Below are 14,974 nucleotides of genomic sequence, written 5' to 3' on the forward strand. Positions count from 1 at the left end.
ATTTTCACATAGTGACCCACCTGTCCAATTACCCAACTCTCAAAATTTAACTTAATTCATATGAGTCAGTATGTCAAATCGGTAGTTTAATCGGTAACTCAAGCATTATTGTAGTAATAAAACAATAATATTAAAGTCAAATATTAAAATAAGTGACTAGTAAAACTCTGTGACATGACTAAATTGAAGAAAAAAACTAAAAAGAAATCTAAAATAAGTCACGCTATTAAAATATTAAGTGGGTTCAATAACATTTGCCTGTTAAACATGTTAAATGGTTTGATGTTGAGCAACATAAGAGATTCGGGCCTTTCTTAATGGATATCAATTTTAATTTGGGAAATAAGTTTTAGTCCCATTATTTTCCTCTTTTATCCCTGTCATCAAATTTTTTTTTTAATGATGATATACAGTAATTATAATAAAAAAATTATTCTTATTCTTTTTTCATTCTTTTATTTCAAAGCTTTATATTTGTAATTACAAAAAAATTTAAATAAATTTAAATCAACAATTCACAATTAAATTAATACATATCGTAATTATCACTATTTATCCCCATTAGCTAATGTTTCTTCTATAGTAAGAATTAATTTATAGATCTCAGTATCTTTTTAATCCAAAGCAAACACAATCTTATTTTATTTTTATTTTATTTATTTTTTGGTTTTTGAGAGCTCCTGAGGTTTTTACATTACTATATTCTTTTATTATTTTATATTTTGGGAAACAGTTATGAACCACAAAACTATTCTTTATAATGATGATATTATTAAATGAAAAACTGGTCATATAACCAAAAAACTGTTAAGAACTTAATTCAAACCGGATCTTAACATATATATATATTTGGAATGTTATAGAATTTAGCACTTTTAAGGAAATATAGTGTAATAAGAGATTTTAGATCTTAAGAAAAATAATGAACATGTCTATAAATCCTTGTTTAAAATGGTTGATAATTTTTTTAAATAATATTATATCCCTTTCTAGTCTAGAAGATGAGGTGAAATCGATAAAGTATGGGAGATAAAAATAACTTCTCTTTTAATTTTGCAAAGCCCAATCATAACAACCCAGACCCATACTAACGTATGGTATATTTTCTTTGGAGGGTAAAATTTATGGACCCAAGTAGTAAATAGAGGAAATTAAAAATAATATCATTCCAGTATACACCACTGTACATGTACAAAAGCTACAAACATTTACCTTAAAAGCGAATGTTGGTACTTGCTGAAATACGTTTCTGCAAGACTCGCGTATGCCGCTGCCCCAATTGGCAGAACATCCTCATCAAAAAGAGTAATGCTATGCTTACTTACAATCTTACTAACCATTTTACTATCCTGGTAAATATAACAGCATAGTATGGGTACCATACGTATAGTACCCGTACTATGCCGTTATATTTACCAAGATGGTTAATAAGATTGTGAGTAAGCATAGTTTTATTGCATCAAGAAAGAAGTGAGGGGAATGTAGAGAATGAATTGAACCCTTCTCATTTCTAATTCCAATGCTAAACATTACTCCAGGAATCTGTTCCTGATAGAAGGCTAAGTCCTCCCCTGCCATAACCTTATTTCCCACCTTCACCTTCTCAGGACCAAGCAAATCTCTACCGACCTTCTCAACTAAGAGATGCAAATTATTATCATTAACAACAGCAGGATATGGTGGGTGTTCTTCGTCTTTCATGTCAACATATGCACTACACCTGTGTACAGCAGCCTGTTGTTTGACAACCTACAAGAATCAAGGACAGACTAAATGTGAATTATCACTTCACTCTTTTCAGTTTTTTTCTTTTTGACAAATCTGTTTGCATTGGCCACAGACAAAGGCTCAAATTAAATACAATGAAGCTCATTATAGTAAACAATGAAAGAACGGGTAATTATGCTGAAAATAAAGCACTAGCCAATTTAAAAGCTCTCCCTGAAGGCACAAAGAACACAGGATTGTGATAACCATATAGTTTCAAGAGGAATAGCATGCCAGCACATCCAATTATATTACTAAAATGCTTATATTCTATTTTAAAGAGATTATGTACTAAAAACGATGATACAGAGCAATCTGTTCTTTCGAGGCTAAAGTGGAAAGTTAAGTACTGGTTTATTACCTCGTTCAACCTCTTTCGGAGTTGATACAAACCTTCTGTAGTAAGTCTTCTCAAAGTACCCCCAAATTCAACATATGGAGGAATTACATTCAATGCAGTGCCAGCTCTAACGTAAGTAACAGACAGCACCTTCAACCCAAAAAAGAAAGTAAGAGCATTAAATTATATCACATCAGACAGCACCTTAAATCAATCTATGCACTCATTCTTGTGTAACCATATTCCTAAAGAATATCATAAAAAGAAAGTGCACTGAAAATTCCTCCACATGTTCCTAAGGGTGACATACAGAAATTGTTGCCACTTTGGTTGAGGGGTTAGTGGTCTCTAGTCTATGCAGCTGTAAGCGAAGCCGTACAAGAAAATGCCAGTGGAACTTTCAAATAAGCTGAAAAGACAAACAGTTGCAGTCTTTTTGAAATGATAAACTAAAGGAGTTTGTTCCTACAGTTCTTTCAAAATTATCGAGCAAATCATCCATTAAATATCATTTCATGCAATAATAGCAAAAATAGACTGTTATGTATGAATTGATAGACAACAGAAACATACTTGACTGTGGAGAGGATCAACTTCTCTCGAAATGAGTTGTTGCAATGCCAATATTACAAATGAAGCAGCAAGTATTGGATCCACAGCAGATTGCGGTTCTGCAGCATGCCCTCCTCTCCCCTCTATCTTTACATCAAAAACGCAAACAGAAGCCAGGACTGGCCCCGAAAGGGATCGTATGCTTCCTGTGGGCATTTGATAATCAACATGCATTCCAAATATGGCTTCAGAGTAACCAAGAGCACCATCTTTAATCATGTGTAAAGCACCAGCACCTCCCTCCTCGGCAGGTTGGAAAAGAAGTCTCACAGTTCCCTTCCAAAACCGAAGGGATGAAAAGTTGTGCAATTTTTAGTTCAGTTAAAATCCCAAATTGACATGTTACAAAACATTGGGGGAAGGAGGGGCAAACGATTAAGCCAGAGAATTACAAGAAACAGATGCAGAAGCATGATTTTCAGACAAAGATGTGCACTCACACAAATCTTATTCATCAGACATTTTATGAGTAGAAAGAGATAAAATTTGATTAATTATATATAAGCTTAGAAACTAAACACCACAAGTTTGTCATTAGAGCAACAAAAATAAATAATCAAATACAAAAAGACATGGAAATAATTGGAGTAATTGATTTCATTTAAAATTAAATTATTTAAAATGATTATCTCCCCCTTATATTATCTTACCAAACGTAGGTTTTATACATCAAATATCAGCAAAATCCAACCATAGTCTAAATGCAATTACAAGAACTAAAAATTTTAGTTAGATAAAGAAGATAGCAAAATCTCTACTGTTTGGACTTAAAAATTACACTGCTAAAGACATGAATCTATCATTAGCTATCTCAAAAACTTGTTATCAAAACATTGGCTTAAGAAATCTTATTCAGCATTCTCTAATAAACCCACAGACCTTAAGTTCATCTTGACGCTGATGAAGTAGCTTGGCAGCACCCAGTAGCATGGTAGTATGAGCATCATGTCCACATCCATGCATTTTCCCATCAGCTTTGCTCTTATGCTTCCATTCCACCAATTCCTACACATCAATTACTTCCGTACTATCAAAATATGAATACAAATAAAGAGAGTATCGTACATAATTCGTGTGCCATGTATATAATTATTTTAAATACCAATAATCACTGACGTAGCATAATATGCCTCGTGTATGGTAGACTTCTCCCTACTGTTAATGTCAATACTAATAGAGAAACTTTATTGTACTTTAAACATACCAAGTCATTCATGCATCAAGTAGTACCACCTATTCATGCGTTTAACTAATAAAACTATATCACATATATAATTATTTAAAAAAAAAAAATTGTAGGCCTATCATGTTATCCGTACATCAAGCTAACAAGAAAAAACTGCCGAACCACATCAGTACTAACATACACAATCTAACATACATTTTGGCTACCAAATCATCCATACATTTTTGTTAACAAAACTTGGTTACTTACATAATTATTTCACAAATATATAATGATAATCAAAATAGAGAAAGTATATAATCGTTTTAGAAACCAATTTCATCGGCACAGATACATAATCAAAAGGTAAAGAAAACAAGAAATACTTGTAAAGGAAGGGCATCAATGTCAGCCCGGAGAGCAACGACAGGGCGACAACCGGAGCCAATTTGAGCAACGATGCCAGTGATTGCAAGTGGGTATGAGTAAGTGATACCAAGTTTGTCAAGTTCATGGCGGATGAGAGCACTTGTGTTGTATTCTTGAAATTTGAGTTCTGGGTTTTCATGGATTTGTCTCCTTACTGAGGTTAACCATTCTTTGTCTTGACGAGCTGAACTTAAAATTTCATCATAATTACAAAGGATTGAAGGTAAGAGAACCAAAATGAAGAACAACGCAGGAACAAAAGCTATTTCCATTTAATGAACAGGTTGTTGTGGATAGGGGATGGAAGTATTAGGGATGCGTTGACCCACTAATTATTTATTTTGTTCCATGAATTAGTGGATTTTCCGGTTCACCCAACCGAACCCGATATTATTTTGGGTAGACGAAGATGACACCATAATATTAATTCCAAAAAATATACTTACTATAATAAAATATTCTCTCGAGACAAACTTTTTTAGATTTCAGAGGGAACATTAATCCCCATTGTGTTAAATTTTCAGTGTTAAAATAAAAAGATAAATATTCGTATATTATATAAGGAGAGAAGAAGAAAATAAAGTGTGAAGAGAAGAATGACGTGGCAATGAATATTGTAATTTGTTATAGAAATAATTGATATTCCACAAACATTAATAGAAAGAAACAAATTAACTTGAAGAAATATCATATTGTACAACTCATGGGGTCTAATTTTTAAAACACTATCTATTATATTATTTGAAATTCCAAAAAATCCATTTAACTTCTAGTATAGATTGAATACGTCTAAAGGTGAAATAGTATAGTTGTACAATGTTGTATATTGTACAACTCACGGGGTCTAATTTTTAAAACACTATCTATTATATTATTTGAAATTCCAAAAAATCCATTTAACTTCTAGTATAGATTGAATACGTCTAAAGGTCGAAAATAATCTGCCTGGCCTAACCCATGGTCGGTTAGGCTCGGCCCGCCAACAAGGGTGGGTTGGGTTAGGCCCGCCTCTTTGGCCAAAAGGGTTGGCCCAACCCAGCCCGCCAACCCTAATCCGATGGGTTTTTGTGTAGGCTGGCCCGGAATTTTTTTTTATTTTTTTATTTTCTGTAATTATTTTTAGCTAACTTTTCAAATATCAATTCAATTATATTAATTTTTTTTAGTTACCATTTCAAATATTAATTCAATTTTAATACAATTAAATTGTAATATAAGAAAATTTTGATTTATTCATTTATCAAAAAATAAAATAAAAAATAAGAAATTACAACAATTATTGCCTCATTAAAAACCTTACCAAGAAAAACTCAATTGAAGCAAAGACTTGATAAGAAAAAAAGAGTACAATAATTGATAGTTAATTTATAAATTACAAAGTTACAATTTACAAAACAACTAATTTGAGATTGACTAGGACCTCCTTCATCTGTATCATCTAAATTACAAAATTGAAATAATTCTATTAAAGTATCATCGATAACCTCATATTGATCCTGATGGCGCAATCATTCCTAATCTCGAAGACATGTAAGGACTTCAATCATTTTTTGTGAAAGTTCAGTCCTTTTTTAATTTAAAATTATTCCACTTGCACTAAATGTTTGTTCCAATGAGACGGTTGAGACAGGAATAGAGAAAACATCCAGGGCAAGTCTTGATAATACCGGAAAAATACATTTTCTAGTTTTCCAATATTCTAAGACATCAAAGTTGGCTCTTTATTATGGATTTGCTGGTAGCACATCAGGGGTTCCCAAATATTGGTGAAGCTTATTACTCTGCAACTGCATAGAGGACAGTATATTCGTTATTGATGCTTTTGAAGAGAAGGTTATGCTTCAGGTTCGAGTCTTCTTCGACCTATTAAGTGCACTCTAGATGTCGAAGTCTTCATTTGTGTCTTCTGATGCTACTTCCTCGGGTATTTTGCCTCTTTACTGGTTTCAATACATGCTTTCATATTGCAAATATACATTTGCAAGACACTATCTTATCTCTCCTAGTTGAATGTCATATGCTTCGTCTCATAAATTTTCACTTAACATGTCTAAACCATTTTCTAAACCCGCTAATTTAATTATAGGATCAAATATGACAACTAAACAAAAAAGAAAATGAATGAATTTCCAATATTTTTAAAATTTTAATTCTATTGTCTCTATTGGTCCCGCTAAAATTTCATTATTTCTGTTTTTTTTTTTAAATAAATCTGAAATTTTTATAATTATATGTATTACCAATGGACTAGTAGAATAATACATACCAAAAAGTTTTAAAGTGGATTGATAAAAGAGTTTAAGAAAATAATGAATTTTTTGAGATATATGTCGATCATTGTCTACCAAATAATGAGAACTCTTATTATTTGCTACAAAATAACTAATTAAATTTGCATATGGTAAACATGAATCGAGCATTAAATAAATACTATTCCACCTAACAGACATATCTAATGCAAAAGTTCTTGGAGACAAATTTGATTTTATACAAGCATCTTGAAATTCAACATTTCTTCTATTACTACTAGTAATTCAAGCTAAAGAATCTTTATTTCTATCAATATTATGTATAATTTTTTTCATACTACTTTTTACAATTAAATTAATAATGTGACATACACAACGTTGTTAAAAAAACTTCAAATTGTTATAAAAATGAAAATTTATTTTAAAAAATTTATTACTCTACTATTAGCACTTGCATTTTATAAAGTTAAACTTATCACTTTGTGAACAATATCACGATCTTCTAAAACTTCAACAATTTTATTATAAATTTGTTGATCACTATGATCCACATCCATTAATCTAAATCCCAATAAAGTTTATTTAATTTACATTCGTTATCAAAATAATGACTAGTCACTTAAATATAATCTTGTTTAGCTTTACCATTCCAAATATCGATGGTTACAGTCACACTAACATGACAACTATGTATTTTATTTCTTAATTCTAATTTCATTTTTCCAAACAATTTTATTAAATCATTTCTAGTTGTAGTTTTAGAATAAGTTTTAAATTCTGGAAAAAAATGAATTTTTAATAAATCTTTCAAAATATTATTTTCAACCATATTAATAGGTTGATCAGTTATAGCAATATATAAAGCTAATTATTCCCTATATATACCAGAATTATAATGTCAAATAGTACCCATACTAGTTATTTGAATTTGATTGATTTCTCTATTTCCATGATGATTTATATATTTACTAGCATGTGTTTTTAAAGTACTAGTACTATTACCTGCATGAGCTTTATAAATATTTCCACAATACTTGCATCTTGTTTTCTTTACTTGAACTCCATTTTATGTCTCGTAAAACTTTTTGAAATACACCCAAACATTTGATGTATGTCTGTCGTCGATTCTGACTGCAATTGATGAACCCGCTTCTACTTGAGATGGGTTGGACGAGGACGATGATTATGAGAATGACCTCTAGAACCACTAGGAGTTATAGCATCATGGGGAGGAAGGGGAGGATATTATGAGGTGTATTGGATTGTGAGAATGGGAAAACGGGAGTGTTTAAATCTACTACATTTACTTTAGTAAATTCAAGGGTATTATGATAATTTTCTTCATCATTGAAATATCTATCCATTTTAGTTATAAAAAAGGGATATAAAAGAATTAAAGAAAGAGAATTAGAATTTGGAAATATGAATTGAAAATTGCAAAAACTAATAAAAATTAAAATGAGAGCAAATTGACAACAAAGAGATTGAAAGACTTCAATAGAGAAAATGAGAGAATTTGGGATGTGAGGAAATATGAGAATTTATACCCTATTTATAAAAAAAAATGGGAAAAGAAAATGACTAAAAAGACTCCCCCAACTGCTATAAAACGACTATATTTGAAAGGTAAAATGGGGTTTTACCAAAAAAAGACATTTAATTTTTTTTTGTCCAACCTGTCGGACTGGTGGTTGCCAACCCGTGGGTCAACCTGGCGGGTTGACAACCCCCAACCCGGTGAGTTGGACAGGTTTTGAAAAAAAAAAAAAAACAACAACAACCCACTGGGTTGCCGGGTTGGTCTATGAAGGCCCAACCCACCCGACGAGGGATACCCGAGCTAGGTTGAACCCGGGTTGAGGTAGGTCAAGTTAGGGTTGACCCGTCTAACCCAGCCTATTTGTTCCACCTCTAAATTCGTCCACTTTAAGTATGCTTTTTGCTCACTTGGAGGACTTCTAGTGACCTCCGTTCTAATTCTTCTAATCCATATATATTATTGGGCCTTGGAGATACTGTATAGAAGAAGAATAAAGTTAGGCCATCTTGATCTTTGGACTTCTGTCTCTCTTTTTTAAGCCCAAAAATCTTCAAATACCATTGAGATTCATTATCATATCACCACATCCACAAACCAATTTCAAAACCATAATCTACATAAAAATATAGTTCCACACAAGAGGAATGTATATAAAAATGCTGTTATATATATATATATATATATATATAGAGAGACAGAGAGAGAGAGAAACACAAGCTAGGTCCAAAAGCATATACTACAAAAGTAGTTACATAGATCATACATTACATTAAAAAAAATAAAAGTTACAAATATATCTCCTCAAGTCTAGTTAGTAAATCCCAAAAAAAAGAAGTAAATAGCAGACTATACACACGGATAAGATCTCTCTATGCAGAACTATAATTTAAGATCAAGACCCCTGAATGTGCTAACCAAGACTGAGAACATTACTATAATTGCAGCTACCCTAAACAAAACTGCAAGTGACTGACGGCCTCGAAAAGCCTTTGAAATTTCACTATCCGTTGAAACGCTGCCATTCAATTTTCCATCAGGTCTATCAATTGTAGTAAGCTCTTCAGAAATATTACTGTTTTCCCTTGACTTTTCTGCAGCTTTTACTCCCTGCACATTTAAATATAATCGAATTCAGAATCTGAATATAGATAATATAAGAGCTTTTCATAATCTCCATTTAAAAACTTCTAACCTCTCTAACAAGGGGTTTTGATTCATATTCCTCTAGCATGTCGGTTTCAGCTCCTGACTCCTTGTAAACCACTGACCCAACTTGAAGTTTACTCTGCAGCCGTACTCTTCTTGAAGCAGTGCCCTGAGTTAACGAGCCATCATTCTTTTGATTACTCTGTCGTTGGCGTGTCCTAATCCTGATTCCAGTTCCAGCAACGTCATTGCTGCCGATTGCATCCATCTGATTGTTTAATTTATTGTAACGATCATAAGATTGGCCAGCGGCAGAACCAGATGAGAAAACATCCTGTTTGAAAGGTTCAGGCTCTAAGAAACACTGGTTTGTCAGACTTCTGTAATCTTCTGGAGGTCTTTCCATCTTAAAATGAGCAGCCTCAGACCACAATGAATTAGGAAATTCTGCCTCAGGCTGTTGCACAGGAGAACAATTATGTTAGACAAATACAAAATAGGACTATAGTAACACTGAAACCAAATCTTGACACAACTAAACAAGTTTGAGGGCAAAATGAAGAGTAATGCTACACATACGTACTCTCTGTTCAAACTCTGGCACACAAAATTAATGTAACCCTTCTCTTATATCATCATATCACAAACTCTAATTAATTCCCTTGATTTTTAACACTCCCTCTTCCATTGTGTGCGACATCAATTTGCAAACAAAACTTTGTATAGCAGTATTGCAAAATGAATAGCTCTGACTTACCAATGATTGGCCTACTTCTACATCTGACTCGCTGCAAGATCCACTGTCCTTAACAAGGGGCATGTTCTTAGGGGTCTCACTTTCAATGGTTGAATAATCGTCTGAAGTATTAAGAATAGAATCCAAGAACTGAGAAATATAAGCATTCTTTTCATAATCATCATTGACTGTGCAAGGCATATAAGAAGATTGTATCTCCCCTGGCATGGGTGAGTACAATGGGGGAAAGGGGATACACTCTTGTGGCTCCCACATTAGCGCATTTAACTCATCAAAGTCTTCATCTTTCATCTACAAAAAGAACATAAAATACATTACTCATTCTACAAATGAATTGAAAAGTTGCATAAATTATATGAAAGCCCATTAGGTCCAAAAACAACTTTTCACTACAATCCTACCAAAAAACAAAAAATATATATATATAATCTTTAGCAACTCAAGGTCTTCATCTTGTCATCTGGAAAAAAAACATGACTCATTGTGCAAATGAATTAAAAACCTATTTTATTAAAGTTTTTTACAACATTTCCAAACACAATTTTCATATTCAATCCTAAAAACTACTATAATTTTTTTCTTTTTTTAAACAAGTCTGCATTAAACAAATCAAAGCCTCCTCTTTTATCTAATTAAGTAAATAATTACATTATTCATGATGCAACGTATTGCCAAATTACATAAATTATATGAAAACCCATTTGGTTAAAATTGTTTAAAACATTTCCAAACACAAATTATGAACACCATCCTAAAGAATTGCAAAATCAGATAAAAAAAGCCCCTAAGATAATAAAAATATTAAGATATAACACCAGTTCTCAAGAAACCAAACGGGCTATTATAAATTTGAAATTGAGATCGAGTTGAATGTTAATACCCCAGTAACAGTTTCTTCTTCGACCACTCGAACATCAGAAGTAGTTCCGGCAGCAAGCGAAGACTCAACAATTATGGGGTTATTTTCAGGTTTAACTTCCAAAACAGGAAACTCAGACTCCTTCTCGGGAGATGACATGGCAGCTTCACCGTCACCTTCAACTCCAACTTCAATCTCAACACTCTCATCTTGTTTCTTAAACAAACGACAAAGCACAAAAGGGCTCTGCAAATAAACCCAACAACAAAACAAAAACATAAATCACACAAATTCAAAAACCCAAAGGAAAAATTCAATCAAACAAAAACAAAAATTCAAAAACCCAAAGGAAAAATTCAATCAAACCTGTCCAGGTAAAGTGCCATCAAGATCCTTCAAAGTTGGACGATACTCGTGCATAACCCAATTGGTTCTCTTCCCCTTTGGAGCTCGTCCAGTATGAAACACAAGGGTCTTCTTCATCCCAATTAATTTATTTCCCGATTTTATTTTCCGATCTTTCCCAGTTGCTTTCCAATACCCAGCATTTGTTGCTCTGTTCAATCTTTGCCCATTTGGGTACTTTCTATCTTGCGGGCAAAAGAAGAACCACTCTGGATCATTCGTCTGAATGGCTGATAAACCTACAAAACCAACCAAAAACCCATCAATTAAATCAAGAAAATCGAAACAATTTTTAGTAAATTTGAAACAATTTTTAATAAATTTGAATACCAGGCAAATCCCACGGCTCCCGTTTACAAACATCAATCTCACTAATTACTTTAACTTCTTTGTGATGGCCGTTGATCTTATATCTAAGGTAATAGTTAACCAACTCTTCATCAGTGGGTCTGAATCTGAAACCTAATGGAAGTGAATTAAGTGAAATTGCCCCCATTTCTTTCCTTTTTTTCTTTTTTATGAAACCCTAAATCAGAAGTAAGAGTGATTATGAATGAATTGGGGTAATTTATATAAGAATTATGAATTGGGTTTCTTGAGGAAAAAGAATTAGCCAAAGCCAAAGCCAAACACTGAAGACTTTTTTTTTGGTCTTTTTCATGTACAATAACAATAATAAACACCCGCCCGCGTTTTGAAACCCCTGTATATTCCGCGTATGATTTGTCTGATTTTCCTTTTTTGACCCTGTTTCTTTAGTTTACTTGTTCGGAATCTACAGGGATAGACTTGGGAAAATAATTCAACGACCCTGGTTTTGCTTTTTTCGACGAATTATGTTCTGACACGTGGTTTTCCTTGACATCACATCGTACAATGGGCCCCACCACTTAGGACTCGCCGACTTGGTAAGAAATTTGAGGAAGCTGCTATGAAGCTTAGTAGTTAGTACCAGCTTCCTGCCAAATTAATAAGATTAAATACCTTTTTAACCTTGAAGTTTTAACCAAATGTTTTTGAAAAAGTAACATTGACACCCTTAAAGTTGATGGCAGTAATATAAAATCTAGTTGAGAAAGGTAAAGCTGATTATTCAATCATGTTTAACTCGAATTGAAATTTAAAAAAAAAAAAAAAACTGTTTTTGTATTATATTAAAAATGAATAATTATATGTTCCACCAAATAATCTAACTGGGGGTTTCTATAAGTTGGATGATGGTAAACTGTTAATTAAGACCATAATCCAAGGGATAGAAAAGAAAAGCCCAATAAGGTTATTATGTTAGATTCAGACATCCTATAATACAACCCATAAGTCAATGCCAGCTGTTATGAAAACATGATATTGCAAATGTGAACTATGAAGAAGGAACAATTCCACTTATAAATTCCATTAAAGATTGGCCCTGCTTACTTTTATATTGCAAATGTGATATTTGTAATTTTATGGACCTAAAAAAAAAAAATATATATATATATATTTAAAAATATATTAGAAATATCTAATTAATCATTATATTTAACCATAAATAAATAAAAAAAGGTAGAATAGACAATATCCATTCCTTTCACTCAATAATGCTTTTCTTATAGTTATGGTCAAGATTGTGTGGTTGGGTTGGGTCCCTACTTTCTAGGATTAGGATTATCAAAATTAAATTAAGGTATCAACTTAAGTTCCCAAAAATTATGCACTCTCTTTTACTTTCATTCTTTTTAAATATTTTATTCACTGTAAAACAAAAAGAGAAGCTTTTCTTAGAGTTTTAGGTTTAGCATATGCAATTATTGACTCTCTGTTCTTCACAATCAAATTCAATTATTAGAAACAAAACAATAGACATGATCTTTAACTTATGTACAACTAGGAATCCATATAATCTTTAAATTTATTACTTATAATTATAATCCTTCAAAAATGTGTTAAATCAACTTTATTAGAAAAGTAGCAAAGGCCATAATTATTATGTTCTTATAAAGTATAAGACAATTTTTTTATATCTTGTAATGAGTTGAAACAAAGAAGAAATCCCACTAGTATACGTAACTTGACTTCTTTTATGCTGTCTTCAAATATTAGACCTCCACTAAATTAGTAGCCTTCACTAATTAAAATTAAATGAAAAGGAGGCAACCACACCCTTTTAACTTCTACAATGTGAATGTTTTTTTTTATCTTATTGCTAAACTCATAGGGATCTTATATTAAATTCATATGTTTGTATGAAATATTGTATATTAATAAGATAATATTTCTCTACTTCAAATTAACCAAAGCGTAATTTTATATTTGTTGGTATTATACTATACATTAAATTGGTTTTATTTTTTACTCTGCCGTTTAATGACTTAATTTGCTATTCTCCAATCCCAAGGCAAACAAGGAAAATAATACGTCGTAGTGTACCGAATTTAGATCAAATGACGTGATAAAATCTGATTGTTGATTAAAATTAATCAACGGTCAAGATTTTATCCTATCATTTGATACATAAATTCGGTACACTACCGTCAGTGACTGTAGCATTACTCAGAAATTAATCAACGGTCAAGATTTTACCCTATCATTTAATAATAAATTCGGACACTACCACCGTGACTGTAGCATTACTCGGGCAATCAATCCAGACACTTAAACTTAACGTAATGCATGCAAAATTTCGGACATAAATAAAAAAACACATTGATCTAAATCCAGATTCTTTGGACATTGTATTGTAATCCTTAATCCAAACCATTGAAAAACGTTTTACATCAAACATGCATTCTTCAGGTAAAACCAATTCTTTGCTCTTGATTTTCCTTTACAGCTCCTCGTATTTCATTACCGATTTCATCTGTTTGATGTGATGAGTTCGTTACTGCAAAGCGTCAATGTATCACCATTATTTTTAAATCAACGTTTCATGAAATAGCATAATTTAAAAGGTAAACCCGACATATTTCATGAAATTTTGAATGAAGAAAGAAAAAGAAGAAGAGATAATTTAAGTGAACGTTAGAACCTCAGAAATTGTTTCTTCTTCAACTAATGAGGCAGCGTAGTCCACCACTGAGAATTACGGCCTTTTGAGGTTCAGCTTCAGCACTATCATCTTTTGTAAATAAACCCACAATAAAACAATAACATAAATCACAAAAAATTTAAAACAAAAACCCAAAGGAAAAATTCAATCAAACCTGTCACGTAAAGTGCCATCAAGATCTTCAAAGTTGGACCATACTCGTGCACAACCCAATTGGTTCTCTTCCCTTTGGAGCTCGTGACGTCCAGTATTGAAAACATGGGTCTTCTTCATCCCAATTACCTTATTTCCCGATCTTTCCCAGTTGCTTTCCAATACCCAGCATTTGTTGCTCTGCTCCATCTTTGCCCATTTGGGTACTTTCTATTATGCGGGCAAAAGAAGAACCACTCTGGATCATTCGTCTGAATCGCTGATAAACCAACCAAAACCCATCAGTTAAATTAAGAAAACTGAAACAGTTTTTAATAGAGTAAGTAAATTTAAAAATAAAATAAAAAGATGAATGAGAATACCAGGCCAATCCCATGGCCTCCCATTTAGACATATCAATCTCACTAATAACTTTTAACTTTTTTGTTATGGCTCCCATTTAGGTTTTTTTCGAAAACCTAAATCAAAAGGCAAGAGTGATTCCGTTTCAGTTGGAGTAAATTTATGTTGTGGGTTTCTTGAGG

General features: G+C 32.3%; 2 protein-coding genes across 2 annotated transcripts; both read right to left on the reverse strand.

Annotated features, from left to right (window-relative positions):
• Positions 1-1,066: 1,066 nt before the first annotated feature.
• On the reverse strand, positions 1,067-4,605 carry LOC116111500 (IAA-amino acid hydrolase ILR1-like 5). The gene is made up of 6 exons (XM_031397680.1): positions 4,271-4,605; positions 3,599-3,724; positions 2,681-2,995; positions 2,129-2,257; positions 1,464-1,749; positions 1,067-1,300 (listed from the first exon to the last, which is right to left on the reverse strand). The coding sequence occupies exons 1-6, from the start codon at positions 4,583-4,585 to the stop codon at positions 1,209-1,211; spliced, it is 1,263 nt and encodes a 420-aa protein (XP_031253540.1). The 5' UTR covers positions 4,586-4,605; the 3' UTR covers positions 1,067-1,208.
• Positions 4,606-8,914: 4,309 nt separating this feature from the next.
• On the reverse strand, positions 8,915-11,929 carry LOC116111499 (protein NTM1-like 9). The gene is made up of 6 exons (XM_031397679.1): positions 11,600-11,929; positions 11,231-11,508; positions 10,886-11,110; positions 10,006-10,296; positions 9,295-9,705; positions 8,915-9,209 (listed from the first exon to the last, which is right to left on the reverse strand). The coding sequence occupies exons 1-6, from the start codon at positions 11,763-11,765 to the stop codon at positions 8,982-8,984; spliced, it is 1,599 nt and encodes a 532-aa protein (XP_031253539.1). The 5' UTR covers positions 11,766-11,929; the 3' UTR covers positions 8,915-8,981.
• Between the last annotated feature and the right edge of the window lie 3,045 nt (positions 11,930-14,974).

The sequence above is a fragment of the Pistacia vera genome, unplaced genomic scaffold (genome assembly GCF_008641045.1).
Source record: "Pistacia vera cultivar Batoury unplaced genomic scaffold, PisVer_v2 Contig640, whole genome shotgun sequence".
Taxonomy (NCBI): Eukaryota; Viridiplantae; Streptophyta; class Magnoliopsida; order Sapindales; family Anacardiaceae; genus Pistacia; species Pistacia vera.